This window comes from Giraffa tippelskirchi, chromosome 3, assembly GCF_054371585.1.
Source record: "Giraffa tippelskirchi isolate mGirTip1 chromosome 3, T2T-mGirTip1v1.2.pri, whole genome shotgun sequence".
NCBI classification, from domain to species: domain Eukaryota; kingdom Metazoa; phylum Chordata; class Mammalia; order Artiodactyla; family Giraffidae; genus Giraffa; species Giraffa tippelskirchi.
In genome coordinates this window covers 81,681,060-81,699,930 of record NC_137277.1, presented here as the reverse complement: position 1 = coordinate 81,699,930, position 18,871 = coordinate 81,681,060, and the positions used below count along the sequence as shown (strand labels likewise).

The window sequence follows — 18,871 nt, the reverse complement described above, 5'->3', positions numbered from 1 at the left end:
GTCTTTTAACAGAACATAGAGATGTGACGTGCTTGTTGATTCTTCTCTTTATTATCTTTTTCCTTATCTCATGGTAAAGAGTTGAAGGCAGTTGGTGTGTGTGTGTGTGTGCGTGCTCAGTCGTTCAGTCATGTTTGACTCTTTGCAACCCTATCGACTGTAGCCTGCCAGGCTCCTCTGTCCATGGGATTATCCCAGTAAGAATACTGGAGTGTGTTGTCCAGTGATCAATTATGGATGAAAGGCTTTGAAAAAAATTATTAAACTTTCATCTTTCTTTTTTTTAATTTAATGCACTAAGGTACAGAGAACTAGATAAAATTGAACATATTCATTGAGGCATTAAAGACCTTCAGTAAGTCAAGGTTTTATAAATTCAAGGTAATTAGATTTGTTAATTATTATACTTTATAATGAACTTCATGGGTTGAATAATAGCATTTAATGAAAAAAATTGTAAAAGTACCTGTTTAATCTTCTGTTACTCTGAGAGGCATTATCAACACAGCAGTTTTTTTTTTTTTTTTAACAAAGGATGGCCTTTCATGTCTATAATTTTTATATCCTTTATTTCATCATTTGATGTAGTATTTTAACCTTTCCAAGATTTTTTTTAAAGGTTAGAATTAAAATTCAAGGAACATATTTCCTTGAAATTTAAATGACATTTTACTAGACTAGGAACTTTTAATATTTTACTTACTAGTTCATTTCCTTAAATGCCAACATAGAACATTTCTTTTTGCCTCTGGTAGACTTTAATATAGTTTCTACAGCTGTATTGATCCTAGTTCAGGTTCTTCCTCACTTATGCTTCTGTATCCTTCAGTTTCTTCTTCAGCTGAGGTAACTAACTTAAAACTTGCTGCTTTTTCGTTCTAGAAGTTTTTAAATGACACAAATATAATAGTTGGGTAGCACAGATTTTCGTCTTTTTAACTTGTAAATTACATTGATTTTAATATGTGTGAAATTTAAAGGAGGTCACTAAATGTCAGTTATAGATTTGGGGAATTTGTTTCTACATTTATTAATTCTTTGGCTACTTAATTTTACTAGTTAGTAGTCTGGGGATAATGACTTATGATTTTCCCCACCTCTGGATGCATTTCTCTATGCCTCAATTTCTTTATCTATAAAATGTAAATAATGATTCCTGTTTCATAAAGTTTTTGTTGAGATGAAATAAGTTAATAATGTAAACTTTTATTTATTTAGAACTTTTATTTATTTCACTAATTTTTATTGAGTACTGTTTGCTTCATTCAATTCATTCAAGCATGCTGCTGCTAAGTCGCTTCAGTCGTGTCCAACTCTGTGCGACCCCATAGATGGCAGCCCACCAGACTCCCCCGTCCCTGGGATTCTCCAGGCAAGAATACTGGAGTGGGTTGCCATTTCCTTCTCCAGTGCATGAAAGTGAAAAGTGAAAGTGAAGTCGCTCAGTCGTGTCCGATTCTTGCGACCCCATGAACTGCAGCCTACCAGGCTCCTCCATCCATGGGATTTTCCAGGCAAGAGTACTGGAGTGGGGTGCTATTGCCTTCTCCGTCATTCAAGCATAGCTGATTTTAAATGTTCCTTCTAATGCCATACTCCAATATTTGTATCACCTCAGACTTCTTTCTTGAATTCTAGACTTGCATATCCACTTGCTTAGTTGACATCTCCACTTGTATATGTAATAGACATTTTAAACTCAGTATTTTAAAAATTGAATTTCAGTTTTCCTTCCACTTTTTGCTTATTCTGTAGCCTTCTCAATCCCAGGTAGTGATAGTTCAATTCTTTGGACAGCTTGAGTCATTTTCTTTTATTTTGTTTTATAATAGTTCATTGAGATATAATTGTCACACAGTAAATTGCAGTCATTTAAAATGTGCAACTTGATAATGTTTGGTATATGACTACAAGCATGAAACCATTACTGTAATCAAGATGTAGAACACATGCACCAACCAACCCCAAAAGTTTCCTCTTGACCTCTTTATATTTCTCTCCATCTCATCTTTACCATATCCCTGTCAATCTCTGATATGCTTTTTGTCACTGTAGGTTTGTTTAAATATCCTATAATTTTATTTAAATCAAAGCACATATCCTATTTTTTTTACAGAGGTGGGGTGTAAAAACCTCAGTAAAACTGTCTAAATTTTTTAAAGTAAGAAATAAAGGCATACAAATTGGAAAGGAAAAAGTAAAATTGTCTTTATTCACAAAGGACATGATCATCTATGTAGTAAATCTAATGAGAGCTAAAACTTCTAGAACTAGTTAGTAAATTTAATAAGATTGCTAGATGTAAAAGCTATACACACAAATCAATTTTATTTCTGTGTGCTAATAAAAAATCAGAAATTGGAAACTTTTAAAATACTACTTATAAAATACTGAGCGACTTCCCTTCCTTCCTTCCTTATATTATAAAATATATATATATAATACTTAAGGACAAATCTATTAAAAATATGAAATACTGGAACTTCTCTGGTGGTCCAGTGGTTAAAACCCATGCTCCCAATACAGGGAGCTGGGATTCAATCCTTGGTCACAGAAGTAGATTCCACATGCTGCAGTGAAGATTGACGACCTGGCATGATGCAACTAAGACCCAGAGCAGTCAAATAAATATATTAAAAATTTTTTAAAAGATATGAAATACTTGAATACTAAAAACCACAAGACCCAGCTGAGAGAAATAAACAGACTTAAAATAAACCTAAAGCTTTACCAGTTTCATGGGTCAGAAGATTTAGTAGTATTATTGGTTCTCCCCAAATTGATGTATAGAATTGATACAATCCCAAGAGACTTTTTTTAAAAAAGAAATTTTTTGAAGTGATTATAAATTCCATATGAAAATACAAAGAACCTAGGACAGAAAATAGAGTGTTTTATGTTTGGAGTGGATTTTGGATTTTGTCGAATGCTTTTTTTATGTCTTGAGGTGGGAGATGAGGTGATTTGAGGCCTTTCTTTTTTTTTTAATATAATTTTAAAAATTTATTTTATTTATTTATTGTTGACTGTGCTGGGTCTTTGTTGCTTTGCATGGGCTTTCTCTAGTTAATGGCAAGCAGGGGCTACTGTTGGTGTGTGCCAGCTTCTCATTGTGGTGACTTTTCTTGTTGCAGAGCAAAGGCTCCAGGTGTGTGGGCTTCAGTATTTTCGGCACACAGGCTCAGTAGTTGCAGCTCGCGTGCCTTAGAGCACAGCGAACTTATGTAGTTGCAGCACGTGGGTTTTGTAGTTGTGACTCAGTTCTGGAGCGTGCGCTCAGTAGCTGTGATGCTTGGGCTTAATTGCCCCACGGCATATAGAATCTTCCCAGACCAGAGATGGAACCTGTGTCCCCTGCATTGGCAGGCAGCTTCTTATCCACTGTGCCACCAGAGAAGTCTGAGGCCTTTCTTCTTAATATAGGTTTTCAGTACTAGGAATTTCCCCCAACTACTGCTTTAGTGGTATTCCACAAAATTTTGATATGTCTTCTCATTTTCACTCATTTCAAAATATTTTCTACTTCCCTTTTGATTTTTTCTTTGACGCATAGGTACTTACATGTTGTTGTTTAGTTTCCAATTATTGGGGGATTTTTTTTCAAACATCTTTTTGTTACTGATTTCTCTGTTAATTCTCTTGTGTTCAGACAACATTCTTTATATGACTTAAAGCATATCAAATTAATTGATACTTGTTTTATGGCCTACAACATGGTCTACCTTGTAAATGTTCCAAGAACACTTGAAAAGAATTTGTCTTCTGCTGCTGTTGGTTGGAGTAGTCTATAAATGTCTATTAAGTCAAATTGATTTATAGTGTTGTTTAGGTCTTCTGTATTAAAATTTTTTTCTTTTCTTTTTTTACGTCAGACGGGTAATGTGCCGGTGTCGTAACAAGGTTTGCAGGGAGGCACATGTCATGCAACAGCGTGAACACCCAATCATCACGCTCATGAACTACAAAAGGATCTAAAAAAAAATTTTTTCTTTTGTCTACTTGTTATATCAGTTATTGACAGAAGGAAATTAAAACTTCCAGTTATTATTGTAGATCTATTTTTCCTTGCAGTTCTATCAGTTTCACTTCATGTATTTTAAAGCTTTGTTACTGGGAGAATAAATGCTTGGGTTTGTTATAGCTTCTTGACTAGTGAACAGTTTTGTTATTATGAAATTATTTTCCTTCTTTCTGATGGTATTTTTTGCTCTGAAGTCTACTTTATCTACTTTAGAAGGACATGGCAACCCACTCCAGTATTCTTGCCTGGAGAATCCCATGGATGGAGGAGCCTGGTGGGCTACAGTCCATGGGGTCGCAAGGAGTCGACACATCTGAGCGACTTCACTTTCACTTTCAACTTTATCTGATGTTAAAACAGCCATTCCAGTTTTCACTGTTGTTGGCATGGTATATATTTTTCCTTTTTCCATTTTTAAACTTTTTACTAATTTATATTTTTATATTTCAAATGCTTTTCTTGTAAGTAGCAAACAATTGGGTTTTTCCTTTTTATCTAACCTGACAGTCTCTATCTTTTAATTGCAGTGGTTAGACCATTTACTGTCATTGTGGTTTATTGATATGGTTCAGTTTAAGTCTGTCATCTTGCCATTTGTTTTTTATCTTACCTACCTGTTTTTTCTCCTTTTCCACTTTTCACTGCCTTTTTTTGGATTGAATTTTGTTTAATGATACCATTTAATCTTTTTTGTTATTTTAAGGATTGTTTCAGGTTTTATAGTATATGTCTTTAACTTAAAACAGTCTACTTTAAGGTGGTAATATAATACTTAGAGTTTAGCATAAGAACCATAGAATATTATGTTTATTATCTCTATGCTTTTGTCACATGTTCTACTTTTATAATTTTTACTGAAATAGTAAGTCATCACCTAAAGATATTTAAATAAGAAAGCATCTTTTATGTTTACCCATACAGTTATCCTTCGTTGTTTTGTTTTTTGTCGCTTAGTTATGTCCAGCTCTTGCAACCCCATGGACTGTAGCCTGTCAGGCTGCTCTGTCCATGGGTTTTCCCAGGCAACTCACTGGAGTTAGTTGCCATTTCCTTTTCCAGGGGATCTTCTCAATCCAGGGATCGAACCCACATCTCCTTTATTGGCAGGCGGGTTCTTTACCACTGAGCCACCGAGGAAGTCCCTAGTTACCCTTTATGATGCCTTTAATTCATTCTGGTGATACTTTCTTCTGCTTTAAGAACTTGTTTTAAATATTTATATCTTTAGTGTGGGTCTGCTGTTCATGAGTTTTTCTGCATTTGTCTGAAAATATCTTTGTTTCATTTTTTTAAACACCTTATTTATGTTTTTAGAGCAATTTTAGGTTTAAAACAAAATTGAGAGGGAGGTACAGAGGTTTCTTATATGCCTGTGTCCCCATGCATGCCTAGCCTCCCCCAATATCAACATCACTCACAAGAATGGTAGATTTCTTTTTTTTGAATTCTCAGAATTTATTCATGTTGTAACTGGAAGTTTGTATCTTTTGACCAATATTGTCACATTTCCCCCACCCTGTCATCCCATGATAACCACCAGTCTATGCTCTGTTTCTTTGAGTTCAGCTTTTTAGATTCCACATATAAATGATACAGTGACATCCTACATTGGCACATCATAATTACAGAAAGCCCTTAGTTTATTTTAGGGTTCGCTCTTGGTGCTGTCCATTTGTGGGTTTGGACAAATGGTGAAATAATTGTTGAGTACACATCATTATAATATCACTCAGAGTATTCTCACTGCCCTACATTCTCTGTGCTCTCCCTATTTATTTTCCACGCCCACCCCCTCACCTCTGGCAACCATTGATTTTTTTTTTTTTTAAATATTTATCCACTTAATTCTTTGGCTGTGCCAGGGCTTAGTTGTAGCACATGGGATCTTCAGTATTCATTTGTTACAGCCATGTGGCTTCTTTAGTTGTGGCATGTGAACTCTTGGATGCAGCATGTGGGATCTAGTTCCCTGACCAGGAATCGAAACTAACCCCTCTGCGTTGGGAGCCCAGAGTCTTAGCCACTGGACCAACAGGGAAGTCGTCCACTGATGTTTTTCTTGTTTCCATAGTTTTGCATTTTCCAGAATGTCATATAGTTGAAATAATAGAATATGTGGCCTTTTCAGATTGGCTTCTTTCACTTAGTAATATACATTTAAGTTTCCTTCATGTCTTTTCATGGCTTGATAGCTTTTTTCTTCTCAGTACTAACTAATATTCAGTTATTTGAATGTTCCATAGTTTATCCATTCACCTACTGAAATATATCTTGATTACTTCTAAGTTTTGGCACTTATGAATAAAGCTGCTTTAAACATTTGTGTGCAGGTTTTTGTGAAGACATAAGTTTTCAACTCCTTTGACTAAATAGATGGAGTATGATTGCTAGAGTGTATTTAGTTTTGTAAGAAATTGTCAGTCTCCCAAAGTAGCTGTACCATTTTCCACTCCCACCAGCACTGAGAGTTTCTGTTGCCACATATCCTCTCCAGCATTTGGTATTGTCACTATTCTGATTTTGGGCCATTCATATGGAGGTGTAGTGGTATTTTGTTGTTTTAATTGGTGTTTCTCTGATGACATATGATGTGGAACATCTTTTCATGTGATTATTTGCTATTTTCAGTGAAATGTCCGTTAAGATCTTTGATCTGTTGTTTAATTGGATTTTTTCTTGTTTAGTTTCAAGAGTTCTGTGTGTGTGTGTGTGTTTGTTACTTTCAGAAAAGTTGAAAGACAGTAGTCTTTTGAGAGTAAATAATACGGAGTAGGAAATGGCATCCCACTTCAGTGTTCTTGCATAAAAAATTCCATGGGTAGAGGAGACTGGCAGGCTACCGTCTATGGGGTCACAAAGAGTCTAGATGTGACTGAGCACAGCACAGTATGAATATAGATTGTTGGGATATGAATAAAGATTGTTGGGGAGTTAGGGAAGTATATTGGTCTGATAATCTTGATTTTAATGTTCAGTTTTGTATTTAAGCTACTTATTTATGAGTGGTTATTTACCTCTTAAAATTAAATAAACGTATTGAATGTTTAGTGAAAAATTCTATTATGTAATAATGTCTTTTTAAATCTTGTTTTCTAGCAGCAGAGTTAGACATGATAAATAATTTGCATTGCTTATCTGCAGAAGCTAACAAATTATATTTAGCCTACTCGACTTTCAAATTTTGGATTTTAACTTGCATATGATACTTAAATACACAGTTATAAACACAGCTGACATATTCTACATCTCTGCATGGCTTACTTGAAAAACAGAAACAGTTGCTTAATTGGATGACTATCAAAATGGTCAACACAGATTGATGGGCTTGAGTGCAGTAGACAGTGGGTATGCAGATGGTGGTGTCTGTACCATTCGACATGAGATGGCTGAGCCTTTAAAATGATTTTAGTGGAATCGCTTTGGTGTTGTTGCAGTAAAGGGCATCCATTCAACCTCAGGTGCTGTGCAGATGGCAAAGCCAAGCTAATATAGAAAAATGAGAAACAAGTGACTATTTAATGTACAGGAATGCATGATCTGCATCACAAATAAATGATGGTATTACAGGCAGGAAACCTAGCCAGATGGCTGTACATTAAAACACATGACTCCTTGAGAGATTTAAGTAGAGGCAATTTACTCAGATTTTCTGTAGGCCTGCTGCAGATTATATTAGGATAGGGAAATAAGAGATTAAGTGCTTTATTTATTGAAAGTGTTCAGGTGAAGTTTGCACTTATTTAAGTATAATCTGATGTCTATAAGTATTTAAATTGTCTCATTGTTGGAATAAAAAGTAAGAAATGTAGTTGTCTTTTAAATGAAAGAATGTAAGGAGTCTGATTGCCTGGTGAGCCTGTGGAAAATACAACTGCCTCCTCATTCATAGTTTTCAGTTTGGCGAAGTTTTCCGCTAGGCAAAAGCTAAAAATATTTTTGGACAAGTATGATAAAAGTATTTCTTTATCTATTTAGGTTTTAATGAGCCCAGATAGCAAAGACATATGGAAATTCTAATGTGGAAAGAGTTAATGTGTTGAGTGCTATGCAAAATGGGGCCATTTTCACTGGCAAAATATTACATTTTTGTTTTTCAGCTTAAAGAAAGTGGTTATTGTACAGGTCATGAACCAGATTCCCTGGAATTCAGCACTGTGGGAGGATGGGTATCTACTCGAGCATCAGGCATGAAGAAGAATATCTATGGCAATATTGAGGACCTGGTAAATTTTTTCTAGTTACTATATAATAATTGATTGGTCGATAGAGATTATTATAAAGTTATTAAGCCGTTAAAAATTCAGTTGAAGAGTCCCATCAAAAGTATGCCCCTTTTGATTATAGTAACATTGACTATGCATTATAATCCAAACAGTTAAAAGACACAACTGTGGTCATTTAAGAATGCTTCTTTTTGAGTGAATGATATCTAAGCTTTGTAGATGTTTTATCTGACTTATAAATACATATAAATTTTATTTTGCAAGACTTGGAGCCTTAGTCTTCAAATCTACCAAGATTTTAGTCTGTTTAGTTAGGTGGTCTATCATTACTATTCTTTGGCCTTATGAGATATTATATTTATTTTTCTGAAAAAAAAGTTTCTGTGTAGAATTAAAGAGCCCAGTTGAAAATGTTCTAGTTAGTGTAATGTTTTATGTAGACATCATTTTGTTTTCACTGACCTGGTGTCATTGCTCTTGGGAGTTAGTATGATAGGCATCCTGGCTAGGAATTCAGTATCATTTGTTCCATTTGTAGTTTTTACAGTGATTAATTGTATGACCTTGTGCAAATTGTTTCACCTTTCTAAACTTCAATTTCCTACAGTATAAAATAGAATGATGTTATTTGTTGTGTAGAATTGCTATGAGGAAAAAAGGACATAAAATGAAAACTGTTAGCGGAATCCCTGGTATGTAATAGGTACTTCATACATGTTACTTCCCTTTATCATCAATATTTTGATAACAATTTGAAAGATAATTTTTGAGACTATTAATGTGGTGTTCCTAACATTATTCTTAGAGCTGTTTAGCTTTGTTTTTCAACTCTAGCAACACAATATTTTCATCATGTCTTTGTTGATAGAAATATCAAATGATTGATAAAATATATTGGTTCTTTGTAGTTAACACCAATTTAAGACTTTGTCTATATAATGAACACTTAAAAAATATTTACATTATCTCTTTTTAATTGATATTTTAGAAATCACATTTTTCATTTTGCAGTTAAGATAACAAATTCAGTTTCAGAGGAGAGAATTTGATCCTTTTGCTGTTGAATTATTAAAAGCTTTATCAAAGTTAAGCATATTTGATAGACTGCTACCTTTAGCACTGCTAAAGCATGTAGTTTATTTTAATCCTTTTTACGGTTACTTAAGGGCCACAAATTATAAGTACACATCTTAATATACTTATTTGCATGTTTATATCTAGTTCTAATTATAAAAAAAGCATGATACTGTGTTTAATCTGCTCTTTAAACTATATTATCAATACATTAACATGTATATGAGCATAGATTTGCACCATTATTTTTAAAAATTGCATATAATTCTCTTTCATTGATAGTTTTTGATTTGGTAAAGTAATTCCCTATAAAAGAATATTTATTTTTTATTTAAAAATTATGGAAATAAAAAAGGGAAAAATATCCTTTGTAGTAATTTCTTAAGCATACATCTTTGGTCATTTTCTTTGGGTAAGTTCCTAGAGTTTGAATTGTTGGATCAAGGATGTTTTTATGTCTTTGGACCCTTATAGCCAAATTGCTCTTTAGAAATCTTGTGCCATTTGACATTCTTACTAGCACTATGAGAATGTTTATTTTACTAGACCTTTTATTTATGTTTTTGCCATGTAATTTTATATTTCTTTATCTGTTAGTAAATGTAAACTTTTAAAATGTCCTGTTGGCAATTTTTCTTTTTATTTTGTTAATTGTTTATTTACATCCTTTGTTCATTTCCTTCAACAATACATACTCCATTTTTATTTATCCATCAAAAAACCATCCTAAGGAGAAAAAAAAAACCATCCTAAGAATGTGTTGGGTTTTACCTAACCATTTCTGAGTCGGATCTGAAGAACATTTTTTGATTGACCCTCTCCTGACAATGATTTTCTCACGTGTGTGAGACATGTCCAGACATATCTCTCCTCCTCTTTTTAACTGAATCACCACATCTCCCTCTTCATCCCAATTTTGATATGATCAAAATTAATATTTCATTCTTTTCTACTGAGTGGGTAAAGTAGATAAGTTGAAGGTGGGAATAAGACAAGAATAAATCTTTTCTTAGAATTGTAAGCATCTAGAATAGTGCTTGATATGCATAATGGTGCTTCATAAATGTTAAATGAGTGAAAGAATGAACCAATTAAAATATGATCATTGCATATTTTTCCTGTCCTTTAGTTCTTTACCACATGGACAACCCTAGGTAACTTTGGTTTAAAGAAATTGTTTTTCAATTTTAAGACTGTGAATATTCCTAGACCAATAACAATCTTAGAATATTTTTTCCCTCTTTTAAAGTTATATAAAATTTATTTTTAGTCTAATAATTACTAAAAGATATTAGAATTCTGAAGGGAATCACCATTTGTCACTTAAACCAATATTTTAAAAATAGTGTTTTATATAAATATATAGGGTATGTGTACCCACACAAACAACATTCACTGACAGATATCTAGAATTTACATCATGCATTGTATTAAACAGGTGGTTCATATAAAAATGGTAACACCTAGAGGTATAATAGAAAAAAGCTGTCAAGGACCTCGAATGTCAACAGGCCCCGATATCCATCACTTCATCATGGGATCTGAAGGTAAATATAACTGCAAATTTATTATGAAAAAATACAGGTTAGTGATTCAACTTTGTAAAAATTTGTGATATTGTGATATCAGATTTTTGAAAGAGAGACATGTTTTGTATATTTAAAGAATGGTGTTTTTTTAAGTTTTATTACTTTAATTTAGTACTTCATAAATTTTTATTATGAGAACATCTTATTAAACTTTCTCCTGCATTTTGCTTTTTTATGGTTTTAGAGCCAGCTTAGTCCTTTTGGTGGTGTTTTGTTTTTCTTTTAGAGTTTTGAATCAATTTTAGCAGGTGTAGTTGTTAGGGTTTAAAATGGTTTGCTTTAATATTTTATGGTGTGATATTTTCTAATCTCTGAGTTATAAAGAGGAAAGGATTAATAAAGTATTATTTTATTGTCTTTTGTCTTTCTATAATTTTATCTTCTGTTACTTGCTACTTGGTGTTTTAAGAAGTGGAATTTAAAATTCACATATCTTTTCAAACTTCTGTTGGTCTTTTATTTTTTTCACTTAAGTCATGTCCTTTGCTTGATTACTTAATACTGGGTAGGTTAGAATATAGTTTTTCATTTTATTCAAAACACTTAATTTCTGTATCTATCAGAAAAAAGAACCAAAAACTAACCTTCCTTCTGGTTTGCAAACTGTTATGTAGGTACTTTTTATGGAATTTTATGAATTTTATGGAAAAGTGAAGGTAGGCACATTTTTCACTTCTTAGGATGGTAGAGAGGGATAGTTATCCTTTAAATTTAGAGAAATAAAGTGTTTCTACATTACCAGAGGAACTCATTAGTAATGTCAGAAGGTACTACAAGTTGTCAAAAAGATTTTCAAAACATATAGCTATATTCATGGATAAAAGAGCACTTATAATAAGTTGGGTTGCCAACTGGTGGCTCAGATGTTAAAGCGTCTGCCTGCAATGCGGGAGACCTGGGTTCAATCCCTGGGTCGAGAAGATCCCCTGGAGAAGGAAATGGCAACCCACTCCAGTATTCTTGCCTGGAGAATCCCATGGACAGAGGAGCCTGGTGGGTTACAGTCCACGGGGTCGCAAAGAGTCGGACACGACTGAGCCACTTCACTTTCACTTTCACTTTCATAATGAGCTAGGATTTTAGGGCATAATTCTAACTTTTGATGGTAGCATCAAGGAAAAAATTACAAATTATGTGTCTTAGTAATGTCCTGAAAGTCAACTATTAAGTTATGATGACCAGCGGTAATAGCCTAGATATTTTTCATGATAATTAGTGACAAACTTTTGTCAGGGTATTTCACCAATTTACTCTCTTACTCTTTTTCTGGTCAGTGTACTCTTTGATGAGAAAAACAAAATGTTAAATTCCTTTAAAATAATAGAGTTCTCTAAAAAGTATAAATTTGGAACTTCTTATATTAATGGATCATCTAAGAGTTAACTGAAGAAAATATAACTTTCTCCCATTAAATGTCAAATTGAATAATAGGTATTAAAACTGGTAATTATTAGTTTTACTCTGGGTATATAGATAGTTGGAGTCAACCCTATAAATTATCTTTTTTCAAGTAACCACATCAGACATTTTTTCTCCTGTCAATTAGCATTTTAAAAATTCTAATTGCTAGGTACTGTGCTGGAACACTCAAGGACATAGGTAATAATTGACCATTATTAATAGAATAAGATAAATTCTATGATAGACGTAAACAGAAGAGAAATACAGACAAAGGTCCTGTAGATGCATGCTTAGGCAGATTTCCTTAGAGGAGTGAGTGAGTGAGTGAAGTGCTCCATCGTGTCTGACTCTTTGTGACCCCATGGACTGTAACCTACCAGGCTCCTCTGTCCATGGGATTTTCCAGGCAAGAATACAGAAGTGGGTTGCCATTTCCTTCTCCAGGAGATCTTCCCCACCCAGGGATCGAACCCGGGTCTCCCTCATTGTAGACAGACACTTTACCGTCTGAGGCATCAGGGAATTCTGGGGTCATGCCTAAAATGGTCCTTCAAGGGTGATAAGGAGAAAATAATTCTAGACAGAGTTGTGGGAATAGGTGGGGAGGGAGTTGCCCTGCAGAGAGAACTTCCTGTGAGCAGACTTACAAGTGAGAAAGTGCTGTGTCTGCCTTGTGAAGGTGCCAGTTTTCTCAGTACAACTGGAACATAAGATTTAATTGTAGGGTAGAATGGACTGCAGGTTGGGGTGGAGTGATAAGGATTACAGATGGCTGAAGAGATAATCTGGACTTTTATCCCTTTTAAAATAGTTTGAACTTTATCCAAAACACTGGGCTGCCTCGTACCTCAATAGTAAATTATTGTATGAATTTAAGGAAAGGAAACTTATTACAATAAACTGTATATCTTTGCTTACTTTTTAAAAAGCGTATGTACAAGGGTACATTACTGTATTTAAATGAGATTTTATTATAAAGATCCATGCAGAATGCCTTACTTATTTAAGACCATGAACCATGAAATCTTTCAGACTTGGATTTTAGTCCTGGTTTCACCCCTTATATTTCTGTGACTGTGTAAATTAGGTGATTCTCTATGCCCAATGTCCTCAGCTGTAAAATGGAGATAATAAAAGTATCCGTATTCATAAGCCTTTTGGGAGGGTCAGATGAGATTATGCCACATAGTTTATAAGCAGGTAGTAAGTACTCAGAAAATGTTAAATTTATTACTATGTGACTGTTTATTATTTTTGCATCAGTGATCTTTCTAAGTATATTTGTGGTCCCTGGTCGCCATTTCTGTATATATGTGAATATAGAGTCATCTTACTATAGGCCAGGAGATAGCTTGATTGAGAAGGTAAACTTGTGTGAAATCATATTCTTTAATAACAGTGTTTTTTCTGCTATTTTGAACTATCTAATAACCTCCTGCCTTAAATTTGAATCATACACTTTTCCTTGAACTTTATAAAGTATTTTCTTTTGCTGTAGTTAAATCATTTTTGATAGCCTTGAAAGCATTGTGGTTTGTGTTAGTCCCTCAGTTGTGTCCGACTCTGCGACCCCATGGACTGTAGCCCGCCAGGCTCCTCTGTCCATGGAATTCTCTAAGCAGGAATTCTGGAGTGGGTTGTCATTCCCTTCTCCAGCTCTTCCCAACTCAGGGATCAAACCCAGTCTCCTACATTGCAGGCAGATTCTATACAATCTGAGCCATGAGGGAAGTCATTTGATGACAACCTTGAAAGCATTACTATTATAAAAAACCTAATTTCCCCCATCCTACTAAGTTTCACATGGGACTAACCAAGTTAAGTTTAATGTTTTTGTCTTGTTTTGTGCTATGTATTTTTCATAATGATTTTTTGGATAAGCAGCTTCCTCCTGTTTTATATATTATATAAATTGATCAATATAATTAAAAATATAATAAAGCATTTGAAATGTTTTTATTATTTTCCTATATATGGAATTTACTAATAATTTATAATGACTTGCTCTTTTATTTGAAAAATGGCTTAAGAGCACATTTTTATTTTTTAACTTATTGCCCACCCTTGTTTTAGTCTTTGCTCTAAAATGAAACGGGTGAAATGCTTACTGTTGGTCCTTCTGTGTCACTTTACTTCATTTTGGTTAAATAAAGCTCATCTTTTAGTAGATTTCCTCAGGAAAGGCACATTTGTATATCCCATGAGTTTTGGAATGTTCTAAACTATTTTCTGTGGCCTTGATACTTGCATGACAGCTTGAGTGACTTTCATGAGTGACACATTCTTTCCTTGTTTAAATACTATACCACTGTTGCTTTGGTTTTGTGTGCTGTTTTGAGGAATCTGATGCCAATTCTCTTGCCTTTTTGCCTGGAGGCACTGAGAATGTTTTTGTTTTTTCTTTCATTAAAGTTTACTTTACTTTTGCTCTGGCATCCAGGGGACATTTTCTGTGTGTATATGCTGGTCTTCTTTTATTTCTGTAAAGGTTTTTTGGGGATTGTAGTGTTGACTAGTAGGATTTTGGAGCACATTCCCCCCTTCTCTGCACTGTTTTGATTTTTCTTTTGCAGGGATACCAATTACACGTTTGTCTGACTTTCTTTGCTTGTTTGCCATTTCAGCCGTGATTGCTCAAACTTTTTTCCCTCAACTTCTTTCTTAATATAATTTTCATTCACTTGGTTATTTTCTTGCTTTTCTTCAATGCCCTCTATTAAGTTTTCATTTGAATCTATTGTTTCTCCTCCTTGTAACCTAGTCTTCATTTTTGTTGTTGTTGTTCTGTTTCTTCCCTGAGTTTGGTCATCTTTTATTTCATTTCTTCTTGGTTTTTATCCATTTATGTTTTTAGTGTTTATGTTTCTAATTCAAGCATTTTTTTCATATCCTCAAATGCTTGTTTGACAATATTGAATTGAGTTTGAAAAGATGTGCTATGGTTTTCTCCAGGATCATTGTTGGTTTTGTCAGGGGGGCTTTTCATCAGTGGAAAAGCTTTTATTTGCATTTTCTGACCTTTTGTAGTAGTTTTATATGGATTTGGTCTGCTTTTTTCCTGTTCCTGTTTATTGCTTGGAAAGGGTTCCTAGTTTGAGAGTGTTCTGTTCTGTCACTTATACTCTCTTTTGTGCTATTTGCTTCATGAATGGTGGTGTTTTTGGTGGGGGACGCTATAACATATCTTGTGTTTTTTATTTCTTTCAGATCTTTAATTTTTCTCCTAATTTTAGTCTTTCCCTTCACTACCTTGTCTCCAAGGAGTACTACACTACTCTAAGTTGATGCTTCTTTGAAAATACTTCGCCTGCTTCTCCAAGGGTGTCATTTCTGGTTCCATCTTCAAACCCCTCCAGGGTTATGGAGAGCCAGGCTTATGGATTAGATTACCAAGATTTATATAGTATTTTGGGTTTATTGTTGCACTTTTTCTTTCTGGGGTTGATTTTGTGTCTGCCTCCTTTAAGTCCTCTGCTGCTTTTATTCTTTCTCAAGGAGTTTTTAAAGAGTCTTTCTTCAGGAGTCTTTCTTGAGGAGAATTCTAACCCTCCTCAACCCCCTCTCCTTACCTCTTACTCACTTTCTACTTGTAGCAGCTGGAAGATTGTAAAAGGTCTGTTGGAATTTTTACTCTTTAATCTCTACTTATGAATAATTTGAAGGTCATAGTGTATTTTGTCTCCTTTTAATGCTAGAATGTGTGTCCTGTGTGGTTTTCTTTGTTTTTCTTATTGATTTTCATGTTGGGGGTGGGGAGGAGTAGATTCAGAATCAAATGACTACCGTTCTTCTAAATTATGAAAGATTTATTTACTTCAAGCAAATACTTGCATTTTAATTAGGTAGTAGTTGAAGCTTTCAGTTTTCTTAAGAACATTATATTTGAAACTGTAAAACAAAATTCTTAAATTTACAGCAGCATATTTTTATTGAAAAATAAAAGTGAATGACATCTATGATGTCACTTTGCTATGGAGTTGTTTACGATTATATAAAGTGGGTATAAAATATTAGTATAATGTGCAAATAATCAAGTGATAGGTAATCTTAAGTAGTTTTATATCACTCCACTGACATAAAATTCCCAGAGAACAAGAATCAATAAATAATAAAGCTCAATAAAATAATCAATAAGCCTAACATAAATGAGCCTTTTGATGAAGTGAATTTAGATATAAATTTTTGTGATTGGATTAATTTGAATATAGATCCGTGTGGAAGAACTGCCCTGAGTCAGAGTGCATTTGGGACTTGGATGGAATTTCCTTTTACAGTGGAGACTCCCTGAACCCCCACCTCCTGCTGCAGAACTCATAGCTAGATAGTTGCACAGACTTGCCTTAGTCGTTTCATTAATCTTGCAACAATGCAAAGTCTCATTTTACTAATTTTTATTTTTTAACGTTACTTAGTGTTACAGTGGGTTTTACTGCTTTAGAGTACCTACTATACATCCAAGGCAATATGGCTGTATAGAAATTTAGGGCATGGTCACTCCTTACCTAATACCTTAAAATTTTGATGTAAAATTAGAATTTTAAAGAAAGTTGGCTAATGTTTTATATGTGTGTGTGTAAACTTTTTGAGCAAGTAATTACATGTACAAAATTAAGATATGTACATATGTGTACAAAATTCAAAAGGTGCTAAATGATGTATAGGGAAAAATCAGCCTTCTACCCTTGTCTTTTAGGCATCTCCCTTGCCCAGAGTAAACACTTTGGCTATATATAAGCATATATGTATATGTTTTTAAAAGCACAAATGGCAGTTTACTACTCTTTGCTTTGTGCTGAATTTTATAGAGCTCACTCCAAATCATCACATTTAGAAGCACTTCATTCTTTTTGTCAGCTACCTGGTACTCCATTCCTGGAATGTACTCTGTTCTATTTAAGCAGATCCTCATTGACTAGCTTTTAAATGGTTTGATTTTTTTTCTTTGGATTATATTTAAGTTATATTATATGCAGTAACTCATAGAAATATTTTCAAAGGGATTTATTCCTGAAATACAAAGAAATATTTCATAAAAAGTTGGGAGCTTCGACTTTAGTTTTAAATAGAAAAATTTACTTGTCTGAAATCAAGGCTTATACTGACCTTTTCCTTAATGAATTTTAACCTGGTCACTTTTGAGTTTGAGCAAGTATTTATTAAAGTTTTATGTAGTCTGTGGATAGGTTAGAATAAATAGAAAAGATGATTCATGTCTTTAGGAGCTTATGTCTGAAAAATTTCAGTTTATCTGTAGAAATAACTTTCAGTATGAGATATTTTAAGGCTACCAAGAACTTCTAAAAGTTGGAAACAGTAGAAAGAAGTACAAATAAGCTTAGAGGTGGTGTCAGAATAGTGGTAGAAAAAGTAGCAACTTTAAAACTTAAAATAATACTACTTATCTTCGTAAGAAAGAATAGATGTAATAGATAATTCTGTGTTGCTGGGTGAGGAGAGAGCATAGTACTAATAGTCTGCCTGTCAGCCTCTTACCTCTATTCTGGCATAGGTTTAGAAGTTCCTTTAGATTTTTTCTATGGTCTAAGATATCTATTTAAAAGTAACCCTATTTGTAAAATGCATGGCTCATAGTTCCTTGTTTAAAAAGGTAACTCTGAAGCTTCCTTTGTTTTATTGAGATAGAATTTACATACTTTATCCATTTAAATTTTACAAAATTTACCCATTTAAAATGTATCCCTTAGAAGGGATAGTTCCTAGGGTTAGTATTTGAGATTTTTTTCTGAGCTTAGGAGAGGTTCTTCCCACTGTTCCTCCTGGTTTTACTGAACAATAATTGACATATATCACTGTATAAGTTTAAAGTGTAAAGCATGATGGTTTGATTTACATGTATTGTGAAATGATTACCACGGTAAGTTTAGTTAACATCCATCATCTCATATAGATACAATAAAAGAAAAGGAAAAAAACTTGTGATAACTCTGAGGATCTACTTTCTTAACGACTTTCCTGTATATCATACAGCCGTGTTAACTATGGTCCCTATGTTGTACATTATATCCCTGATACTTATTTATTTTATAACTGGAACTTTGTACCTTTTGATCACTTCAATTCTTCCTTCCCCTGCCCTCAGTAACCACAAATCTGATGTCTTTTTCCTACAAGTTTGCTGTATGTTTATTGTTTATTTTTATTAGATTCCACATAAAAGTGAGATTGTATCTATTTTTCTTTCTTTCTTTCTTTATTTTTTTTGCAAGCAACGCTCAGACAGGCGTAGCCCCGGGAGGAACCCGGGGCGCAAGTGCGTTCGAAGTGTCGAGATCGTATCTATTTTTAATTCAGGTATTAAACAGGCCAATCTTGCAGAGCTGTTGTGATTTACAAATCATAATAGGTTTGTATTTGCTGTCTGAGTAGGAAATAATTTGTATATGTGACAAGCATAATGTGGTATAATATAGTTTACTTTTGGTGGATTCATAGTAGTTTTTAATCTTGTATTATGTATTGTTATTTTAGGTATACTATTAATTTATTGGAATCATTGATTTTTGTGATATTTTTAACATTTCTAGTGTTATAATTAAGTTCTA

The 18,871-nt window shown here is 33.7% G+C and overlaps 1 protein-coding gene and 1 non-coding gene across 8 annotated transcripts in view; one reads left to right on the top strand and one right to left on the bottom strand.

The window, feature by feature from the left end:
* AGPS (alkylglycerone phosphate synthase) overlaps positions 1 to 18,871 on the top strand; it is a 126,041-nt gene that overhangs the window by 47,597 nt on the left and 59,573 nt on the right. For all 7 annotated transcript variants that reach the window (XR_014079397.1, XR_014079396.1, XR_014079395.1 and 4 more), the window contains exons 9-10: positions 8,119 to 8,244; positions 10,757 to 10,865. Coding sequence is in view for 4 of the 7 variants with exons in the window: in XM_081579591.1 (XP_081435717.1) it covers positions 8,119 to 8,244; positions 10,757 to 10,865 (235 nt within the window). In the remaining 3 variants the exon portion in view is untranslated. The remainder of the gene's footprint in view (positions 1 to 8,118; positions 8,245 to 10,756; positions 10,866 to 18,871) is intronic.
* LOC145544056 (small nucleolar RNA U13) lies at positions 3,867 to 3,971 on the bottom strand. Its single transcript, XR_014081280.1, has one exon. It is a non-coding gene; the product is annotated as a small nucleolar RNA U13 (small nucleolar RNA).